The sequence below is a fragment of the Ictidomys tridecemlineatus genome, chromosome 2, assembly GCF_052094955.1.
Source record: "Ictidomys tridecemlineatus isolate mIctTri1 chromosome 2, mIctTri1.hap1, whole genome shotgun sequence".
Classification (NCBI taxonomy): Eukaryota; Metazoa; Chordata; class Mammalia; order Rodentia; family Sciuridae; genus Ictidomys; species Ictidomys tridecemlineatus.
The window spans coordinates 213,310,115-213,334,062 of NC_135478.1; the positions used below are offsets into that span (position 1 = coordinate 213,310,115).

The 23,948-nt window shown below is 32.8% G+C and overlaps 1 protein-coding gene across 9 annotated transcripts in view; it reads right to left on the reverse strand.

The window, feature by feature from the left end:
- Positions 1-23,948, reverse strand: part of Cnot4 (CCR4-NOT transcription complex subunit 4) — a 153,457-nt gene that overhangs the window by 55,709 nt on the left and 73,800 nt on the right. For 6 of the 9 annotated variants that reach the window (XM_078040575.1, XM_005332399.3, XM_005332396.4 and 3 more), the window contains 6 exons: positions 23,430-23,531; positions 22,588-22,713; positions 19,733-19,866; positions 8,430-8,487; positions 5,874-6,123; positions 4,587-5,084 (listed from right to left, as the gene is read on the reverse strand). In XM_078040575.1, coding sequence (XP_077896701.1) covers positions 4,587-5,084; positions 5,874-6,123; positions 8,430-8,487; positions 19,733-19,866; positions 22,588-22,713; positions 23,430-23,531 — 1,168 coding nt within the window. The remainder of the gene's footprint in view (positions 1-4,586; positions 5,085-5,873; positions 6,124-8,429; positions 8,488-19,732; positions 19,867-22,587; positions 22,714-23,429; positions 23,532-23,948) is intronic. The other 3 variants (XM_005332400.3, XM_005332398.3, XM_005332402.4) reach the window with 1 other exon arrangement.

Sequence of the window (23,948 nt, forward strand, 5' to 3'; positions counted from 1 at the left end):
GAAAGGAAGACAGGGCAGGAAAGCCATTCTTTTCCAAGCCAATTGGACGCCTTATAAACAGAGACACTCCTAATGAGAAATATTTTATGAAAAAATTAAAAACTGATTCACAGGAATGAAAAACTCATTTTTGAAAAAGAAAATTATAAATCCATCTTTTAAAAGCATAAGCTATATACATTAGGAAAAGATGGAAATTATAAAGATTAAATCAGTAAATTAACATATAACATGAAAACTTAATGTGTACTTTTGAGGTACCAGAAAAATATTAAAATGCTAACAATATATTGATCCAATTGACTGAAAGTAAGATGACTACTTTTAGGTCAGAGAACTACATATGAATGAAATCAGTTCTCCTAATTATAACTGATCATTATTTCACTAAAAGTGAATGATTTCACATATGACTCAAAATTCAATCAAGTCACTGTGAAAGCAGTTGATATAGAAACAAAGAAAATTTAAAGAAAAATGCTCTCATAAGTAAAATTAGAATTAACAAAACAGGAAAAAAAATCCCAAGTCTAAACAATTTCAAATATTTTTAAAATATATCTTGAAACAACAAAACATACAGACTCAGACTTACTATTATTGTTTTCCAAATAATTTTTAACATTATGGAATAAAAACATCTTGGCAGAGAATTCTTTAGAATAAATCTGCAAAATTACATTTGGAAAGATAGCTTAACTGACAAAATGTAGACAAAGAGTGTATCGATCCATAGAACAGATTATTTCAGTTCTTCAATAAATTGGCAAACTTCCTACAAATCCCAAATACATAGCAAGAAGACTGGTAAAACAAAACTTTAGACTAGAGTTCTTAGGTAAGATCATGGTATTAACGAGGACTAAGCTAGAGACTGATTTTCATCAAGTCAATAAACTTCATTCAATTTTGTTTTTATTTGTTTACTATAGGCTATATTTCTGAGCTGGGCCATTTTGTCTCATGAATAAATACTATTGATAAAAAGGGACTTACAAGTATGTGAGAGCAAAAGTCAATTACTATGGGAAGAAAGCCAAGTTAAAGTACATGCCAGTGATCTTCAATTGTGAAGGAGAGCATCAGTGTTGTAGTGCAAAAACATTTGCATTATTGAATTTGAGGTCTGGGTTCTTATGCTAACTCTACTACTAATTGAATGTGTGACCTTTAACAATGTAGTTAAGCTTCCTAGAATACAGCTCTGCCATTCCTAAAATGAAGAAACTGGACAAGATAAGTCACTTTTTACAACAAAACCACAGGGTTCCAATAAAAAAATCTAAATGAATTTATTATAACTGCCCACTAATCAAAGTTCCTCCCAAGAATATTCATTTAAATTTTTTTTCTAAGCTTGGCAAACCAGACGTGCAGCTAAGAAAATGCTGCTGAAAGGATTTCACCTAATTAAGGAAATAACTTTAAAAACAAAAATGTTTTCAATTAGATAAAGGAAACAGAAGCTGAATTTCTGTCAAACCTCTGGTAACTGTTCTTCCCATGATAGGTTTCAGATACATCACTTTTTAATGATTAACTGAAACAAACCAAAAATAAAATTTAATACAAATATGTAATACACAGACATGAAATCTGTAATGATATACAGGTGGCTGCCAACTCTGATTCGCTCCAACAGTTAGGAACCCTATTTTGCCCTTCATACCTAAGAAATAAAATATACATGCTGTTCCCAGTGTTGAATTAGTTTAGAATATTCTTTATCTTAAAGTAGCAAGCCCCACTGAAACAGTATGGAGTCTTCATTACTAAAGCATTTAATGAATAACTACTCTATATGAGATACTATGATGATCACTACCATAGTTCATTTTCAATAGTTCAACTCAAGGACAACTGAGTTCCAGCTGCAGATGGGGAGACAGATATTACCTAGGTATAAACTGCTTCAAATTAGACACATTGAAGAGGTATATAGGTTTTCAGATTTTTTACTCTGTCATTTTACTCTGTCATAGTTACTGAAAATCCTAAATCATCTAGCTGCAATGATTCAGTTATTCTGCTTTTAGGCTTAGCACATTCAGTTTCCTGAGGTATCTGTCAAGTGTTTATAAACCATGAGAGGATGCTGTGTGACTCTTGCCAAACAATTTTAAATATTCTGGTATATTAAACTTAAAATTTCTCTAGTTATCAGAGCCTTAAAAATAATCTAACAGCTTAACCACAGTCACTATTTAAATACCAAGCAAGTATGCAGAGCCCAAACTTGAAAACCTGAAATAACGAATTTCCCCCCACCAAATACAACAATGATTCAAAACCTTAAGTTGGTGCTTTATTTTTAGCAACTCTGAAAAATAAGTTTTTAGTGTCCTATGGTTGAGTATAGAGTAAAAGAAAAAAAAAACAGAACTATCATTTAATGCCACATTTTAAAAATAAAGTATCTACTGCAGATAAAGATTTCTAATAACTAACATAGGAAAACTACATTCACTGATCAGTGATGACTTATTACCAGTGTGGCACTCCAAAGTATCTGCTTACTTAAAATACTTGGATTAAAATTGCTCTTTGGTGTTAATGGACAATTTGAAAACTAAGAAATTGGAAGAACACATAATTTATTGAAGATGGACATGTAGAAAGTCAAATAAAAATATATAATGAAGGCAGCTAAGACTAGAATCCCATATCAAGCCCACACTATTGTGCCTCGCTCTCCAGAGAGCCTCATCTTCTCAACCATTGTATTACTATGGCTTAAGAAGCACTTCCTATTATGGAAGGCAGTTTTAATGCATTTTAATGTAATGACACACTAATGCCTGCCCTTTGTGCCTTTACTAAAGGGGTTTCCATCAACATAAAAGGCCCTTTCTCTTCCCCTGCCACTAACCCAAATCCAAGATAGTGTAGTACAAATCAATTCCTATTTCTTCAATTAAATCTCCCCAACAATTACAGGGTACATTGATGTCTCTCAGATTCCAGCACCATACAATGTTACCATTTTCATACATAACTTTATCTCTTCAAGTATACTCTAAAACTACTTGGAAATAGTGTTTGTATTTTATACTTCTTTTGTATCCCCACATGGCCTGGCTCATTGTTTGATCAAACAGGAACTGAAATATTAATTATAATTAGGTTAATACTTTATTTTTAAATATTTAGGGGGACTTTAATTTCTAATATTATAATCAATTATAAGATTCACTACTAATAATTAAAACGCCACCTTTCTAAATGATTAAAACAAAGCAAAACAAAACATAATTGTATTCTAATGTGCTATCTTGAATGGAAGAAAAGAAAAGGTGCACAGAAATTGAACACTTGTTTCATAAAGGAATATCACATAGAAGGAGAGGACTGAAAAATGTCACTCTGGATTACCTACTATCTACCATAATTAAAAGAGCAAATACCACAAGTCTCATCAATGTGTAAATCACTATATCAGGTGCTCTTAAAATTATGTAAATTCACTTTACTTATCCACAGTCACAAACTAAGATCTAGCTTTCTGTCTAGATCATGAAATGTTGTACGTTCCAAGGGAATACAGACAAAGAATTTAGATGGACCTCTGTATATTCATTTATCTATCTTGCTAACAACAAGAGAACGAATACCTTACTGTCAAAGTATTCTAATATAATAACACCTGTGTCATGCCACACCTTAAAGGTTATGACAAGATAAAAATAAATTATATAAATTATATATATCACAGTATAGGATTATTCTATTCTACTTGAAAGAATAAGGAAAGGAAGAAACTCTCTTTTACACATTATCTCAAAAGCCAAATTAAATGAGAACACTATTAAGAATGACTTCCTCAGAAAACACTACATCTAAAAAATGTTACAGGATCTTAGACCCAAAAGTTCTGAAACCTTCAAGGGTAGCAGTACAAGACCAGAAGTATTCTGGTATCAAACTTGTATTCTTAAATATATACCTAATATTTTCCCCCAGAAATAAAAACAAGACAAACTAAAAGGGTAATTTCTCTCCTTGAACAATTTCTTTTCCATATAAAGTATGTCTGTGACATGTTACAAAACATTAATAATCAGAGCTCTCAAATATTCTCATACTTTATTTATAGCGCAGTTTTGATATGTGTATGTGTGTATCTGTCAAAATAAGTAAATGCCCTACCAGTTAGAGTGGCTTTATCCCTCATGCTCTCATTGACTATCATTTTAAAAAGGGTTTTAACCACTTTACTTTTATAACATAAAATAAGATTTTTTTTTACTATGGTGTTAAACTTCACAGCATCATAATTTCAGAGTTCATTTGTTTTCCTTTTCTTTTTGCATTGATATAGCATATGAAAGTTTGATAATTATCCTATTAAGTAAAATGCTTCCAAACAATGACTTGGTATAATACTCCACCATCCTTATAAAGCTCAATATTACAAGGCATCTGTCTAATTAAAAATATTTTAGATTATGATAAAGACTAACTTTTTTTTACAGAAATTTTCATGACCAATAAGTACCCTCTGTTATTCAATAGTTCCTTCCCTACCCACCCAACAAAGTAAAGGCATGAGTTATTCAAGAATTTTCAAAGGCTTTAAATGAACCTACCTGCTATAGGGATCCCTCCCAGACCTGTGTTGTGCTGTGGCGGGAGATTCAAGTCCAAGAAATTACTATTTGAGGTGGGGTTTGCTGTGTGGTTCAAGTGCATGATGCTATTGCGTGGAAAGGCCATCCAAGGATAGCGGGCTGCCTGGCCTGGAAAACTGAAGGAATTATAAATTGCTCGGTGCTGCTGAAATTGAGGGAATCTTTGTGGCAAGACTGAAAAGGTACTATTAAGAGAGTTGGCATTTGTCGGTGCAGCAGGGTGTAGGAATCCAGAGCCTGGACCTTTGGCGGTTGTAGTGTGTGAAGAGGAGTTCTGAAGAGATGTGGGTGAAAGGGAAGGCTGGTCTTGGACGGACAATTCCTTCTCAATCAGGTCTGCTAAGGCTTTTCGAGTAACGTCAAAGGGATCAAACCCCAAGTCATCCTCTGGTTGTTTAGAAGAACCAAAGCCAAATGCTGCTTGCCAGTCTGTGGAGGATGATACTGGGATTGTTTCTGTTAGGAAGAAAAATAGTGATGAATATAATATGCATCTGGTCCCTTTCACAATTAATAAGCAACCACAACTATGAAAAACATGTCGTATTGTAAGATAAAAGCAAATATGTGCAAAATCAATGACTTTTTAGCTTGGTAAAATAATTAGTTACAAACTACTTGATATCCAAATTACACTCAACAATTCATAATCAAAACCAGCATAAATCATTTAATGAAACAAAGTAATAAATACAACAGATTTTAATTAGTAAAACTTATTTGTTAAAATGTATTTATCAAATACAAAGTATAAATATTTTTTAAATGTCTTATATACTTCCAAGAAAAAAAATGCACTTTAATGAAAAATATTATAGGTTTTTTGTCTGCTTCATAGGTGCTGATTTGAATGCTAACTTATGGCATCAATAAGAGAATTTATAGTAAATAAAAATGAAAATAGATTTAAAAAATGCCAAAACAATTTTTACAACTAAATAACTATCAGTTGGGGAGGGGAGAATCTTAAATTTAACTACAAAAGCACAAACCTAATTTAAAAAATCCTAATTCCAAGAGAAATAAGCTTTTTTTATTGGAAAAATTACATACCCCTTGATTTCTGCAGAAATGTCTTTTAACACAAAAACTTGTGGGTTATATACAACAATTTATCTTATCATCTAATCCTACGCAGTTTAAATGTTTACACTTTTATCAAAGGAAAGTACAAGAGAAAAAGGCTAAGAATATGTCTTACTAAATGGGTTTTATGTTACAAGTCCAGGTACTTTAGTTATATACCTGATGTGAAGAGACTCTGTGGCTCTGGTGCTGTAGGCCAGTCACTAGATGTCTGTGGGGAGCTGGGAAAAGGAGGAAGCCCACTTGGGATAGGGTTGGGATGGCGAAAATTGTCTGAGAATAATGACTGTGACTCTGTTACTGCCCCTTCAAATGGGGACCGTGCACTGTGATTGGATGAACTGATGGGGATGACTGAATTGGATTTTGATAAACCAGGTGGTGGTGAAGGCGTATCACTGTTAGATATCTAAATAAAAAAAAAAAAGAAAATAATCAATACAAGTTTATACTTTCAATAAGCCACACTTAAAAAGAGTTGCAACTAAATATATTAGAACTGTAATCTCAAACGAGGGAACTCAAAGACTTTTTAATTAAAGCATGGAGTGTCAGAAAATCAATCTTATCACTAACTTGCATCTGTATTCTTTTAAAAAAAAAAAAAAAACCTGATCCAGCTGAAAAGATTAAACCAATCTTTTTTCCTTTTACAATCTTACTCCTCTCACTTTGTAAACAAAGAATATTTCTCACTCTCTAGGATTTCATTACAGTATTTTTCTTAAGAATAAAAATTTTCTAGGGACCAAAGACAAATTATTAGAAATGTTCCAGTTGGTAACAAGAGAGTAAGTGACTATAACAACTAGAACCTTTTGAAAAATTAGATGTTCCCCCCACCTTTTTTTTTTTTTTTTGCTTTTAACAAAACTGAAGATTTTGAATCAAGTTGTTTCCAAAGCTATCATTAAAAAATAATTATGGTACATCTTTATATGTGTTTTAGGTATCTAATTCAGAAGAAATTCAAAGATTTAAGTGATAATAATGTAATATTTCTCCTATCTACTTAATTACACAAACAAGATGCAGTTATATCCTAAGAAAATGAAAAACCAGGACTATTGCTAAAACCTGTCTCATTTTACCAACAGATAATATTCATGTAGGATACATGAAATCTAAATTTAAAATTGCCCAATTCATCTCCCTAAGAAATGAATTTCCAATAAGTTCAGTTTTTATGTTTAATGATTTTTTTATCAAAATCCACACATTGTTTTAATCAATAATTCCTTTTAATAAACATTCAGAAAAAAATTGACATTTAAAGATTTCACAGAAAAAACATTTTTATTTCAATTCAAAATTTATATGCATATTTTATTTGGGTATGTGTATTAAAAAAAAATACATCATATCAAGATAAAACCCTAATGGCAATAGAAACAGGAGGTCAAAGAGGAAAAGAAATGACGTACAATTTTTTTTTTTTTTTGTTAAGAGAGAGTGAGAGAGGAGAGAGAGAGAGAGAGAGAGAGAGAGAGAGAGAGAGAGAGAGAGAGAGAGAGAGAGAGAATTTTTAATATTTATTTCTTAGTTCTCGGCGGACACAACATCTTTGTTGGTATGTGGTGCTGAGGATCGAACCCGGGCCGCACGCATGCCAAGCGAGCACGCTACCGCCTGAGCCACATTCCCAGCCCCGACGTACAATTTCTGACAAAGAGGAGTTTGTATATTTTTAAAAACCGGATGGTGGGGTATCAAAATGTATGATCAAAACATTACAATGGGATGTCAAAACATTAAACTTCTTAGTTATTGAAGGAGCAATGTAGCACTTTTACTTAAAAATACATCCTTTGTCTTATGAAAAAAAATGTCAACCAGAATACATAAGGGGATATGTAGATTTTTCAAATTCTTTTGTGGAATTTGTGAGTGAGAATTATAAGAAAACACTGTATTTTAGACCTCTTGGTTTTTCACCTATATTGTGGGAAACTGGCCATTGCTATTGAAGCAATTAAAATTACATTTATTTTACCAGTGTAAGAAATGTACATAAATGTAAGTAGTGAAAAACAAGTTTCCTAAGCAATAAAATATTACAAAGTATGCTCTAATTGTTTTCACAATGAATGAAAGTTTGAACAGCTCATCTGGTTTACCATTTCAAAGCCAGCATCATTTGGCAAAGAAAGGAGGAAAGATGTTAAGGGATAAGAACGCTGGGTGAAAATTCTGACAGCAAAAGACAGGAAGAATATAGTGGAGAATCAACTCTTAAAAGAACTCAGAAGGGGGGGCTGGGGTTGTGGCTCAGAGGTAGAGCGCTCGCCTAGCATGCACAAGGCATTGGATTGGATCCTCAGCACCACATAAATGTAAAATAAAGATATTGTGTCCACCTAAAACTTAAGAATAAATATTAAAAAAAAAAAAAAGAATTCAGAAGGTATGCTGGCCTGGGAACATCTGAGTAGAGTGAAAAAAACCAATAACAGAAGTAGATTCTACCATACAATACAATTATATATGGTCCTAATGATAGTTTTAAATCATCATGAAAGGGTTAAATTATGCTGTATATATTCTGTGAAGGAAAAGAAGGCTACTAATAACACACTCAACAATGCTGTCCATCAAAGGTATTTAATTTAAATTGTCAGTATTTAAAATATTTTTCACTATTTAGAAACTTTGCTTGCACAGAATACCTTGTTTTCAGGGTATGGCAGATAAAGTGATACTTTATCCAAATCTTACCTGCTGGGAATTATCACCATTCCCTATACTGAGAGAATCTGAAGGTTTATCAATGGGGCTGTAAAAAGAAAACAAATCAAATAAAATCAAGAGTAAAGTCATTCTGCCACAATAAAAACAAACTTCCCCAAAGCCAGAAAAATAGACATTTACCATCTTAATGAATGTTTATTTGAGGCAATGTGATGTAAGACATTAGGTTATATAATGAGAGCACAAAGAAGTACACTACCCTTCTTTGATCATTATCCCGTGAATAACTAACATTCTAATCAGACTCTAGAAAAAACAGCTTGTGGGGCAAGGGGGAGTACTTAAATCATATACTTCTTTAATTCACAGGTCAAGGGGCTGGGAGTTCAGTGGTAGAGCACATGCCTATCATGTGTGAGGCACTGGGTTTGATCCTCAGCACCACATAAAAATAAATAAAAGTATTGTGTCCATCTATAATCAAAATATATATGTGTATATATATATATATATATATATATATATATATATATACATGTGTGTATGTATATATATATATATATGAGTGTGTGTGTGTATATATATATGTATATGTATATATATTCCATCACTTAGTTCTGTGCCTGTGATAAACTGACCCATTTTTCTTGGTATATGACACAAGGGCATAAAAGTCATTGAACGTTCTCAACAGGTTCTTAAGAGCCAAAAATTTCATTGAAGACTTCTAGATACTAATCCTATCCTTATAATAGGCATATGTTTACATGCATACACACAAAAAAGAGACAAATGAAACACACTTTTATTTAAACTGACTCAAAACAAACATTGTTTTATTTTCATACAAAAAACCATAGAATCATGGTAAAAACAGAAATTACTAACTTCAAGTCCATTTTAACTCCTCTGATTAAAGGCTAGATAAAATTTCTACACACACTGCAACACTGACTTAGTGACATCACTTCCATAACTAACTTTATTTAACTTAGCACATGAACAAAAGTAATATTACCCAAATGGATATGCAGGGAAAAAAGTTAAGATAGCAAATTTCTCAAAATTATTTTAATTCCTGAAAATATAAAAAAGTCACCTGGCAAAGAGATAACTTACTGGTACCATACTTAATTGCTCTAAACAAAACTGAGCAAGGGCTAATACCCAATCTGAATTCCAAGTATATCTTCTGCAGAAACACTGCTAGATGCTCTTGATTCTGGCAAACAGACTATCTGCCAGGGGCAGCTATCATGAATTGTTTAAGTCCTTAAAAAGGCTTACACCTTAGAAGAAAGAAAAGCAAGCAAACAGTAAGGTAGCAACAGCACAGGTGTCAAGAGTCGAAAGGCTGCAGAGTTGGGAGTCAGGTAATTAACTAACAAATAGGACAGTGTAAATAACAGTGGAAATTTCTGAGCACAGAAATGACCTAAGCAAGCAATGTTTATGAAAAGCTAATTTGTGTGACATAAAGAACGGTATGCAACATAACAGAAGTGATCTAAGATAAAGTTGCCCTATTCTTACAATATGGGGCTAAGTGTTTCAAGTTGAGAGGAAGAGGTAGTAACAAAAAGATGAAAGCAAGATATTACAAGAGAAGAACTTCAGTGTCTGGATCTTGGTTCATCCTCCCAGCCACAATCATTAAATAGAACTAAATAAAATTTTCATTGTAAGGGAGTCAGTCTTACTAACATTCAGGTCAATAAATCTTTCTGGATTAACAACAAATTCAAATAATTTATATCATCTTGTCCACCATCCCAATTGCATTTTCATAAGTGTGACTTTATGACACCTTTATGCTTCCTCAGGAAATACTTAAGCATTTCTAAATTAGAATCATGAATTCAAAAACAGCTGAAAAATTGGTATTTGGGCTGTGGTTGTGGCCCAGTGGTAGAGCACTTGCCTAGCACATGTGAGGCACTGGGTTCAATCCTCATCACCACATAAAATACATAAATAAAATAAAGATGTTGTGTCCATCCACAATTAAAAAACATTATTTTAAAAAATAGGTATTTTAGTAAGCTTATATTCCACTTAGTTTTATTATATCCTCCTCAACTTATTTAATAATTAATAGATTTAAGGAATAATAAAATAAAAAATTAAAAATAGATACATAACTAGAAATTATTTTATATGTGGGCTGTTGGAAAACAAAAATAAAAATCAATGATAGTTGCACCTAAAGTGCAGACAAGAAACCATGGGAAAGTCCCTATAAAACATGCATAACCCCAATAAAATGAAAAGGATATTTACAAATTCCTAAAAATATGAACTCCTTGGATCTCTAATGGCTGGACATAAATTATATCATGTGCCTACTACTAACATGACTTTACTGGCATCAGATATAGAACTTCCCTTCTCATCAAGCCCAGTCTGCTCAAGCTATGGTCATTTTAACAAATTTGTTTTACTTTCAACATTCAACCACCATTATCATGCCTAGAAGGCAAATGCTTAAAAAAGAAAGAAAAAAAAGGAAAGGAAAACAAAGTTTAGTAATATTGTGTTTACTAGGAAGAAGACCTATTTTATGGTAGAGAACTGCCAGGTTCCTATCATATCAGATTTAAGAAGCTTAATTGTACCAAGATAAATTGCAATATAGGTTTTAAAATTTAAAACCACACAAACAAAAAACTTCATAAGCTTTCTTAAATCAATCTCTTTTTGCTACACCAAAAGAGAAAAAAAGCTTACATTTTGAAGCAAAAGTTTGGTTGTTCACTCCATTTTCCATGGAAAGATTTTTGAACTATATGTGGAGACTAGAGATGTGGCTCAGTCGTAGAGCACTTGCATAGCACGCATGAAGTCCTGGCTTCAACCTCCACCACAAAAAAAAAAAAATACGAACAACCACCTCCCAACCATTTGTACACCAGAGAGCATGGAGTTGCCTAATGAGAGAAAAAGCTAGAAAGGTGTTTGAAAAGTTAAGGATATCAATTTGGTTCTCAAAAGCAAAGAAAAACAGATAATATAAGCTGAATTAGACCAAAGAATGAGAAGCAAAAGCAGAGGTTTACAACCATATTTGAAAAGGCTAAGAGCTGGAAGACATATTCCTATGGTTCACTCAAATATGACAGTTATAATGCTAAGAAAAAAATCAAAGCAATGAATTCCCACAACTAACACAGCTGATTGAAAAGTATTGGATTCAAGTGGTACTGAGAAGTACCAATAAAACCATCTCATAAGATTATCGAGATTATTATTTCCAAAAGGCAATTTGTGAGTAAATCTTTGTAGATAAAACTCTGAAAACATATTTTACACTCACGCTAACTTCTTTTTTAAAGTTCTAGTCCTAAATAGTTCTGAAATCTATGGTGAGATCACAGATTTCTTAGAAATATTTTTAAATTAATGCAAACAGTTGAAATCAAATTCAAGGGAGCGCTTCAAAAAATAAATATATAAGCCTATGTAGATATGTTTATATTTATTTATTTATTTATTTACTTATTTATTTATTGAAAGTATAAGGTATATATCCAGTCTTCATCTCTGGAGATTCTGATTCAATTAGTCTAAATTGAAACACCTGGCATCTGATGCAATAGAGGAAGCGAAGAGGAACGCAGTGAAAAGGCATCATGTCTCCTCAAAGTCTCTCAAATTATTAGATTTCACAGCTAGAAGGAATCATTAAAATCAAATTTAAATATTTTGTTTTACAGATAAAGAAGCCAAAATTCAAAACCATCTGCAAAGAGGCAGCGACATAGCTGGGCCTCAGCTGGGATCTTGAGATCCTCAGCCAAGTTTTGCATTTTTTTTTTTTTTAATCTTTTTGCAGTACTAGATATGGAACTCAGGGACGCTCTACCACTCAGGGAGCTACATCCCCATCCCTTTTTATTTTGAAACATGGTCTCCTTAAATTGCTGAGGCTGGGCTCTAACCTGTGATTCTCCTGCCTCAACCTCTCAAGTCTCGCTGGGATTACAAACATGCGCCAATTTGCCCAGCCAAGTTTTGCTCTCTACTAACTTGCCCCAAATGCAGTGCTTGAATTTCACTTCCTTAATGGTGCTGCCAACCAAGTTACTTTCAGTGTAGTCTCCTGGATGCTTTTTAAAGTAAAAAAATTACAGTCGAAGAATCTAAGAAAAATTGACTTTTGGGGACCAAAGATGAAGTAGAAAACACGTTGAGAAGGTCTAGTTTCTCTGTTTATCAAATTTAAGAGATAAAAGTAGTAATGGTGATAGTATTAGTTTTTAGTTAGATTTTTTAAGGTAAGGTAAAATTTACATAAAGATAGGTATCAATATAATGGGCATTCCAAATTTCACTGCCATGTTACCACAAATTCAAGTAGGTATTCACTTTGCTCCTAAATCCCCATACTCATTTAGAGGAACTCATTTTAATTTGTTATGTTCACAAGAATCTTAAATAACTCTTCAGATATACTTAAACATTTACTACCACAAAGGATATATTTATGTCATCAACAGGTAAAACTTGCCTTCACAGAATACATTTTATTTGATAGGCTAAACATTTAGAGTACCATTTTGTTACTAAAATATGAACATCTCAAGTGGCACAATTAGCTATTGGTGGGGGTGGGGGAGGATGCCTCAATAATCCTGGAAGGTCATAGTTGGGCAAGTATTATTTTAATTGGAATTTTCTCATAACCCCAAACTTACTTAATTCAAAAGAAAATAAATGGGTGATTATTAGTAGGTACAGAATTAATTATTTTTAATATTAAACTTGGAAGATGGATATCTACCACCTAAGCACGTGGCAACCCTTGAAAAAGAGCAAGTAACCATTAATTTATTCTAATTTTGTATTTCAGTAATAAAATTTAATTTTAAATTTTAAAAAGATATTATACATTCAAGTTGAGTTTAAACATACAATTGCTCGATTGATGTGCCTTTTCTTCTCTTCTAGGAAACAAAGGCACAAAGAACCCTATCTGTAACCTCTCTTCTCCAGCCCCACTCAAACCAGCCCTATCTGGAACAAATCCTGTAGAACTATTCTATTTTTCTTAGGTGGAGTAAGATCCCCCAGATCACTTAACAGTTTTCTACTATATATGCACATGTGCAGGAATTGTGTATAAATCCAAACACAGCATGGGAAGAAAAGTTTGAAAGATTTTGAGACATAACTTAAAAAAAAAATCTAGTAAGTCACTCATTTTAATGTAAATATCAAATTTCAGCAAACCTTAACTCACCCATTTAATTTACTAGTAAACAGTCCTTAGTTTTATACAAAATTAAAAGTGGGGAACTGCAAATCAATTATCCATAATAAAATAGGAAATGCCTTTTTGGAGATCCATTTTACCAAATGTAGGCTACCTCTCATGACACCACTCTACACTTTGAGAGTCACTACACCACTCCTAAATTCACCTCTAACCCATCTACACCAAGAACTGATTTATATGTATACAACTATTTACAGTTCATGGACCCTCTCTCAAGAAAAATGTGAACACATGCAAAATTTTACAAAAATTTCAGGGTTCACAGATAACTCGAAGCCTATCCATGATTTCACAAGCTCTGCCTGAGACTATTTCCTACAAGTCTACATACTAAAGCTTTTCTAGATCTTGGGACTTTACTAAATAATGCCAGGGAATACAGAGTGAAGAAGCCATGCAGTGACCACTTCCATTCTCCTGAATTAATGCGGTATTTTAAATATACTTTCAGAGATCATACTTCATTTTCAATATGGAGATAGCCATATTATAAAAATGATGTACCTGTCCTCAATGTAATTATAAGTGATAAATTCCCACAGAAGTCTTCCTTTTAATATTTCGCTAGCTAATCCACTACTGCCACCAATCTTATTCTGATTAAAATACCATCAACTCCTTGGAAGTTATAGTTCATCCACAGTATTGCCCTGAGGTAAGAAGTCTCAAGCACCAGAAATCTTCATAGTCAAACTACATACAGTATGACACAGGTTCATTTAGCTGAATTAATTTGATAGACATTAAGGATTTTTTCTAACAGTTTCCTCTTAAGAATTTCAGCTCTTAAACTATGACAGAGCAGGGAAATCAACTTGGGCTTTAAAAAAGAGACAGATTTGGTTCAGAATCTGGTTGTTACAACTTATTTGTGTAGGAAACTGATAAATCATTCAAATTCTCTGACATTTATCTTTAATAATAACATACCTATCATAGGACTATTGAGCAGATTAAATAAACACAAAAGACCCCAAGTTTTTGTTCAACCTAATATCTCTGTTTCCTCAATGGTGGCATGTTTGTGTTATAATATCAAATCACAACCATTTATGTTGAATGATCTGCATTCTCAAGGAGTCTGACAACTAGACTTGCTCACTAGTGTGGGCACAAAAGCTCACCTAGCTAATATTTACTACTATTCCTTTTGCAGTACCTCAATCTAAAGGTATTTCAAAGCCCAAGCTTCAAAATAAAATATCTAGTCCTCCCACATCACTACTGCACAAATTCCTCTTTTGCCCATCCTCATCACTTACAGTCATCACTTCTTTTCTTTTTTCTCCCCCTTGGTAACAGGATTGAACCCAGGGGTGCTTAATCACTAAGCCACATCCCTATCCCTTTTTTATTTTGAGACAGGCTCTCGCTAAGTTGCTTAGGGCCTCACTAATTTGTTGAGGTTGGCTTTGAACTTGCAATCCTCCTGCATCAGCCTCCTGAGCTGCTGAGATTAGAGGCATGTACCACCACACTCAGCTAGTCATCATTTCAAAGCAATTTAGTAACATAGAAAAATAGTGTATTCAATATCTCAAAATTCAATCAAACTGATATGCTCTCAAATTCATAATAATTGAGGGAAGGGGATTCCGCCTTTTGGGTCCTCTCCTTCCTCAGGGGGAAGTCTTTTCCATTATCCTTTAATAAAGCTTTTTACTTTCCACTCTAAAAAAAGTTTTTTTAAATTCCTTTTTTTAAAATGTTTTGCTTGTTAAATGAGATAGGAATACGATATTACAGAGAAATTCACAAACTAATATATGTATATCCAGGGACCATGTCAGGGTACAGTGAAGATTAGTAGCTATGGTACAAGTATTTGTAAGATCTGTATTCTGACTTAATTAAAATTACATTTTAAGTTTAGTGTCTCAATCTATGAAGTCACAGGCTTTGCTTTTCTGAAATTCTTGGAAAACTGCTACTTGCTATCTAGGAATACTGAAAAATAAGAAAATAGAATTGTTTGAATTTCTTTATTCCCAGAAAGTTTAATTCTCAACTTACCTTAAAGGGTGGGGGGGAATCCTACCTCTTGGGTAGGACCAAAGCAAGAATTACAATATGCATCACTCTAACTTGGGAAGTCTTCCCCATGCAAAGAAGAAACCTTATCTATGAATTCATCCCTACCACCTACTGGTTTTTTACACTTACCCTGGATGGCAATAAGATGCAAGAGGAAACCAAAGCAAAGCAGACCCTCAGTATGACATGGTCCCTGGATATACAGCTAAAGGCTTACTCTTTCAGGGATTGTCATGGTAAGAAAGAAAGCTATTAGACCTTGCCATCAAATGTGACTTAATAAGTTTTGGATAAGTACATGAAAACAAAAACTAACTAAACAAAAACCCTTCCTGCTGGGCCTACCTGCTGGACGTGTAACCCCAGCTATTTGAGAGGAATAGGTAGAAGGATACTCAATTTTGAGGCCTCCGCAACTTAGTGAGACACTGCCTCAATATAAAAAGTTCAAAAAGGGCTGGGGATATATAGCTCAGTGGTACACCAAGTTCAATCCCCCCCCACACACACACACATCCCCCCAAAAAAGAAAGAAAGAAAACAAAAAACAACAGAAAAAAACTTCCTTATCATAAACTATGTGCAAAGCAAAAATACCTATGTCATAATTTATTTTGGTTCCAGCAGTACTGGTTTGGGGAAGTTATATTAAATGAGTTCATTTGTGTTAAATTTCCCCCTTTTCAGGCTAAGAATATAGCTCAGTGGTACAGCCCCTGCCTAGCATGGGTGAAGCACTGGATTCAATCCTCAGTACTCCCCATAACGCCCCCCCCCAAAAAAAAATTTTCTCTTTATCTCTCCACCCCCTGCGACTTTGGCTCCTGTTACCAAAGTCATCTCTTATCACCAAAACAATTATGAATGTACTCTGTATATCACCTAACTATACCTCACATTGAAGGCAAAGTCGATAAAACATTAGTAAATTAATAATTCATCACAAAAATATGTAAAAGCTAACTACTTGTTATAAATGCCAAAAAAGAGCATATCTTTGTTAAAGTAGATTTTTTCAATGTTTTACAAAGTTACATTTTCAAAAAAATTTTTACAATAAAGTTGTTTATTAAAAACTTCTGAATGATGAAAAAATAAGTACATAAATGCCAAAAGGATCTTTTGATAATCCCAATATTCATTTCCAACCTAATGAAAAAAAACTCAATAAATCAGGAATATCAATGTACTTTAATATTGCAATTAAAAACTATTTCAAATGATCAAAATCATGCAAGAGCAAATAAAACACTAGAAATATCCCCTTAAAAGTAAAAATGAGACAAGAATGCCTGCTAGCTCCATAGGCTAACACTGTTCTCCAATTTTTGCTTAAGAATCTTCCAACAGTTAGAAGACATGGAAGATCCAAAATGATAAATCAGGAAAAGAGATTTAAAAAAAAAAAAATGTTTCCTGAGAAGCAACCCCCCCCAAAAAAAAAAACAAAAATAAGATGATGATGATTTTGATAATGGGGATTAAACCCAGAGGTACTTTATCACTGAGCTACATCCTAGTCCTTTTAATTTTATTATTTTGAGACAGATTCTCAAAATAAGGGCCTCACCAAACTGCTAAGGCTGGCCTTAACTTGTGATCCTCCTGCCTCAACCTCCTGAGTCATTGGGATTACAGGTGTGCATCTCAGTGCTCAGAGATTTGAGATATGCCATGATAATAATTGGAAGTAATCAATGTTGCAGAATATAAATTCTCCTCAAATTATAAATTTAATTCATTCTGAAACACAAATCAACTAATTGAAAAAAGTCACATCCCTGTAATTCACATAAAAACAAATACACAAATAAAACATGAGAAACAAATTCACAATGTATAAAAAGTTTTACTCTATTCATCAAATACAAATTAAAATTAATTTTAATACAGATAATACAAATTAATCTTTTTAGTTGTTTATCAAACTGATAAATATGTTGAAGGAAAAAACCAAACTCAAGGAAATAGGTATATTCTTAGATTCTGTGATCAGTAGTTCTACTTTTTAGAACAATCAAAACTGTAACTAAAACATTTACATGAAAAGATGTTCAGTACAGTGTTATAAATAATATCACCAAAGTGAAAGTAACATAACACAGAAACACAGGAGGTTGACTTAATACATTTCAAATATTTATACCAAATGAAGTATCATGCAGCCAGAAAAAAATATGTTTTCAAGACATGGGGAAATATTTATAATAATGCGTACTGAGTTTTCAGATGTAACAGTTATTTTGTGTATAATGGTATATATACATTCATAGGGAGAAAAAGACCACAAGGAAATACATACTACAAGGAAAATACAAAAATCATTTTCAGTGAGAACCCTTGAGGACTGGGACCACATACAATACTTATTTTCTTCAGTATACTTTCATAAATTTTTCACATTTCCTTCAATAAAAATATTACTTTTATATTCAGAAAATAGCAAATGTTATATCAAAGAGATAATCTAAATTTTCAAGTAATACTCTGAAGTCTCTAAGGGCTATAAACCCAGAATATGACTTTAACTAGAATAACAACATTTTTAATGAGAACGATGATGCATATAAATACTGAATGCATCTGAAATAAATGTTTGCTACAATAGACTCATCCTTATACCAAGAACTATAAAAGCAACAATCAATAACATAAGAAAGAGGACACGGTTCATCATGAACACACAGGGTTGAAAAAGGGCAGGTACAAATGATCAAAGGGTTAAGGTTTGTTATGTTAACCCAGGAAGATTTCTGTTTGGACGTTGCTTTTATTCCTAGCTTTTATATAAGCAAATCTCAAGCAGTTTATTATACAGCAACTTTATTTTGCTTGGAAGTATGTATAAATATAAATATATACACACATGTGTTTAAGTAATAAGTATTTAAATAGTCTTTAATATTTAAATAATCTCCACTATCAAACCGAATAAATAGGGACTTCAAAATTTAAACAACTTATACAAATATCTTTGTGAAGAAATGGATTCTAACAACAATCCATGCAGTTATTACTGGTTACATCTGAAAATAGCTCTTTCAGCCCCGCACAGTGGTACACATCTGTAATCCTAGCTATGTGGGAGTAAACCCTAGCTATTTGCCTCTTGATGCAAGAGGATTGAAAGTTCAAGGACTATCTGGGCAACTTTGAGACCCTGTCTAAAAATTTTTTAAACAGCTGGGGATATAACTCAGTGGTTAAGTGCCCCTGGGTTCAATTCCCAGTACCTGCAGGAAAAAAATGACTCTGACCTTTTTAAAAACTAAATAGACACTGAATATCCAAACCTTAAAACTTAAATTAAAAACTATCATTTAAATTTGACTGTGGTATAAAAAAATAGAACAAAGATCCTAACACATAAAGCTTAAGAACATCCAGAAATAGGGTAAAAATCTCCAATCACTATGATTTTCTGACAGGTCAAAACCAGATATAATCCAAGAGATGAAGATTACATATCAGAATGAGACTCAATACTGAAGAATACATACATTGGTTTAAACACTGACACAATATCACCCACCCCAAACCATGTTAGGCATGTAGGATAGAAGACAATTTGTTTCCCCGAATGAGTACCCTCGTTCACAGGATACAAGATTTCAGTGATTCCTGGGATTAAATGTGTCCCCCCAACACATAATCCTTCCAAAAACTCCCAGGCTCCCTTTTACAATATTTTTCTCCCTCATTGTATCAGGGAGAAATTTCAATTAGATGAGAAGAGTGTTATCACACCCAACGCCCCTTAATTTCCTCTGGAATAAGAAAGGTGTTCAATGGACTGAGATGAGTCTAATCATCAAGGGGCTTATCTGAAATGCTACCAGGCAGTGGTAGCAAAAAAATATTTTGAGCCCAGAAACTGTAATTCAATAGTTCTCATACAGCTAAACAATAGTGCATAAATGACAGACGTTGTCAAAGGTTTTGCCTTAAAAAGATGTATAATGAAGAGAAGATTGACAGATATGAGGATAAGATGTCTAACTATGTTAATATCAGTACTTACGTATCATACCTCTGCAGTGGTGTCACTTTGTTCTTATTTTTATCAACTGAACCCGTAGATAATTGAAGAAAATTGGGATTTAATTTATATAATTCTTGAAGTAGTTTCTGTTCATATTCTTGGTGTTTACCCGCCTAATAAAAGAAGAAATTACAACTGCAGTAGGATTCACAAAATGGCAGATATCAAATATGGAGTTAACTTCTGAATTATTAAAGATATCTTAAAACATACAAAGTTTGTTCATGGATTCAGAGAAACCTATAAGGATGATGTTAAAAAATTTTAGACCAACAAAAGTTATTACAATTAAAATTCTATGATATATAAAAGCATTTCATCAACCCCTTTATTGTACAGAAAAGTATATTATGAAGAGAACAATTTCACCAGCTCAGGACACTAGAAGGTCCATTTTAAACCTACTTCTAAAGCTTCCATATAATTAAGTCTTCTAACAGGTCAATATTCAGTTTACTGACAATCCAAATTTATCAATCAATCTTCTAGAGATTAACAATATAAATAATTCACATACAGATTTTTTTAATATTCTTCATTACCTTGGCACTAAGTAAACTTTTCATTAGTTTGTTTTTACTCTCTTTCCTCCATCAAGAGTAAACTAAAAATTAATGTGATTTTAAACTCTAGACCAAGAGTTAGCATTTACAACCCGTCACTTGTTTTTGTAAATAAAATTTTACTGGGACACAGTCAAGTGGAATGTTAAAACAGATGGTTGAGTAGTTATGACAGAGACCACATAGCCCAAAAATCCTAAAATATTTATGAAAAAGGTTTGCTGACATCTTCTCTACACACAACAAGAAAACGAGGTATTTACTATAGTTGTGGAGCTATACATCAGAAGACAATATCACAAATGTAATGGAAAAAAATCAAACCAAGACTCATTGTGAAAGCTACACAAAAATAAATTATATTGAAACTACTTTGAGTAATATTTTACATGTGTATCATGTCTGAAATATTTTTACTTACCTTTAGGGATATCAAATATTTTAAAATTATGATTTAAATAGAAGTTATGGCAAAATCAAAATGGAGCAGATCAAAACAAAAGCAAAACATTCAGTGAAGGCAAATTTTAGCACAATTGTATCATGTACACTGCACAATGCATCGTTCCCTGTTCTGAGGTCACTTGCTTTTTTCAACTGGATCTAAAAATTCATTCTAAATTTTGAGTTATACAGTAACAAGGAAAATTTTTGTTTTTTATGATTTAATTTTTCAAATTCTCTTTCTACACTGGAAAGTGGGTTTTTTGTTTTTTTTTTTTTTTTTTTTTTTTTTTGGTTTTGAGGATTGAACCCAGTGCAATCATTCTACCAACTGAGCTATATAACCCCAGGCCCTGGAAAGTGTTTTAACAACAACTCAATACTGAAAATCCCTTTCAAAGTAATTTTCAAATTCAGGTAAAGAGCAGGATGAGTTCAGGACAGCACTGTGAAGTCAATTTTAAGTTATGAAAAAAATACAGTTAGATGTGGATTTTACATCTTTAAAACATGAGAAGCCTTGAAAATTTCAGGAGGTACTATGGCTTTCATTAGCCACAAAGTGTTCAATCTGATACTCAAATGACTCTATGGGGGCAGTTCCTATAGACATCTTAAATCCCATTACAAATACATTTCAACCAATTGTCTATATATTTTGCTTTATTATTCAGCTATACTTTAAATGAGATCACCTGGGGCTTAGAAATTCTTTGATAGAAATTTTCATTATAACAATATATGAGTAAAGTATGCTCTCCACTCATTAAAATTCAGTTTGAAAAGGATCTATCTAGATTTTATTATAAAAAGTTTTATCCAAAAAAACATTTATCAAGTAATTAAGCAGTAAGTCCCTCTTCCATTCCCATTAAATACAGATGGACCTTACTTTCACACTGTTTTGAATCATAAAGACCATACTGTCGAGCAACTCCAATGTATTTATTATAATGGGATTTAATCTGTATTAACTCCAAGTCAAAAAGGGTAAAAATACTTCATTTTATTTAACAATCTGCTCTTAAAGGAGGCCCTACCAGACTTTCTCTAGTTTGACCTGGAGAATGAAAGGTAGCAATGAATGCCCCCCACCTTCTAAAAGAGAAGTATTCCTGCAAAAGTCCACAGCAACAATCTGAAGTCCTCATCTATAATAGGGAAGTGCAGCATTGTGCTTTGGTATAATCCTCATTTAATAGGCCATATGGTCAACATTTTTACTTGTAAAAGCATGTTTATACTACAAATTGAAAGGAGACAGGAGAAGAGGAAATGTGAAAAGAACATAGGATATTAAGCCTTCAATTCATCCTGTACAGGATAGCGACTTTGTGGACACATTGGAGAATCAATTTATAAAAATGTTGCTTTATTAATATCAGTAGACAGAATATTATTTTCTAGCTTATTCTGAATAGAGATTGGGCCAAAAACCAATAATTACAATTTCCCACTTGGTTTTCATTTTGCTGACATTCCCCTTAGTGTAGCATTTCACAAACTGTTTCCTTTGGTCAACTGAGTGCTGGTTGTTTAAATGTACATATCCATTTTTATTAGCATAGTAAAAACTCTGGTCCTGAAACAAAGAAACCTGTTCATCTTCATTAATCTCATTTTCAAATGTAGTTGACCATAGACCCATTTTTATTGTAACAATATCTGTAGAACTGACACTTCATAGAACACTTTGTTTGGAAAGTGCTACTTTAAAGCAATACCAGTTTTCATCAACTCCCTAGATTTTGCTTATGCAATTTTAACTTTTATTAAAGAAAATGTACTCCCTTTGTGCAAAGTTGATAATTCATATGACTTTACTACCTGCATTTCCTCTTTTGTGAAGCTTGCTGCCTCATCTCCCAATTCATGTAGATACATGCAATCAGGTTTTGGACACTGCATATTCTTTAAGAAGTAACTGCAGTATTTTGTTGTACCTAGAGATGCCTGCAGGAAGAAGAGGGGAGGGAGAAAGAGGACTCAAAATGTGAACTGACATCCCAATGAGAATTTCCATGTTTAGTGTTCACCTAAAATGGGCACAGATAAGATAAAACAATAAGTATGGCCAAGAATACAAAGACTATTACTAGTAGGATTTATTATAGATAATGCTCATTTGGAACAACTAAAGAAAACGTCTCAGTCTATGGCTACTAGAACATGAACACCAAAGGTGCTTCCCTAGACATCAGGAGAATAGATAAGATAAAATTCTGTTTCATGTTAGGAGTAGTTAAGCACAGAGGCAAATTCCTTTGTCTAATTCTTCTTCTCTTTACACATCACAGTGCTTGGTAGGATCTGTTTCTTAAATTTGAACCAAGGTTCAGGCACTTAATGACAACAAACCTGAACACTATATTTCTGGTAAGAATAATAGTTCCATTTTTACAAAATTTTAAAAAAATGCAAAATATGGAAGATTTTAAAAAGATTATCCTGTAATGATGAACATGCTGATTCCTACCTTGTAAACAGGACCCTATGGAAGTTACCAATGAACAAATCAGCTATCACAGATTGCTATGGGTACCTAACAAGCAATCTTCAAATAAACTTCCTTCACCTTTAGTATGTATGTGTTGGGCTCTCTCTACTTACTACATTTTATTCCTCGCTCTTAAAAAGAAAGAAAAAAAAAATCAAGAGGATCATATTACCTTAAGTGTTCGGCCATCTACCACCACATTATTGACACACTGTATAGCTCTGAGAGCATCTTCTGACCGGATATAGGTTACATAAGCACTGGCACTTGGACCCTGAAGGAAAAACATCCCAAACCACTGTTATTAGTTTCAAATTGTTTTAAGGATACTTTAAAAAAGAAAAGAAAAAAAGAAAGAATATTCTCTAGCAACCTGCCTAGGGAATGCTAAAGGTGTTTACCACTACTGTTGTTAATAATAATGACAAGTACTAATAGTACTAGTAGCAGTAGTAGCAGTTTTATAAAAATTCTAAACTAGCTCATTTAAAAGCAATCATACCTGAACTTTATCTGATTTTAAGTAGACTATAACAGATGAATAAAATATTTTTGGTTTAGCATTTACTTTCTTAAAACGTCAAGGTTACACAACAGTCTGAAATTCAAATTTAAAAATTAATATTTACAGATACTATGTTATGTTTGAGAGAAATTATGTTCTCTCAAAAATAGATGTAATCTACAAGTG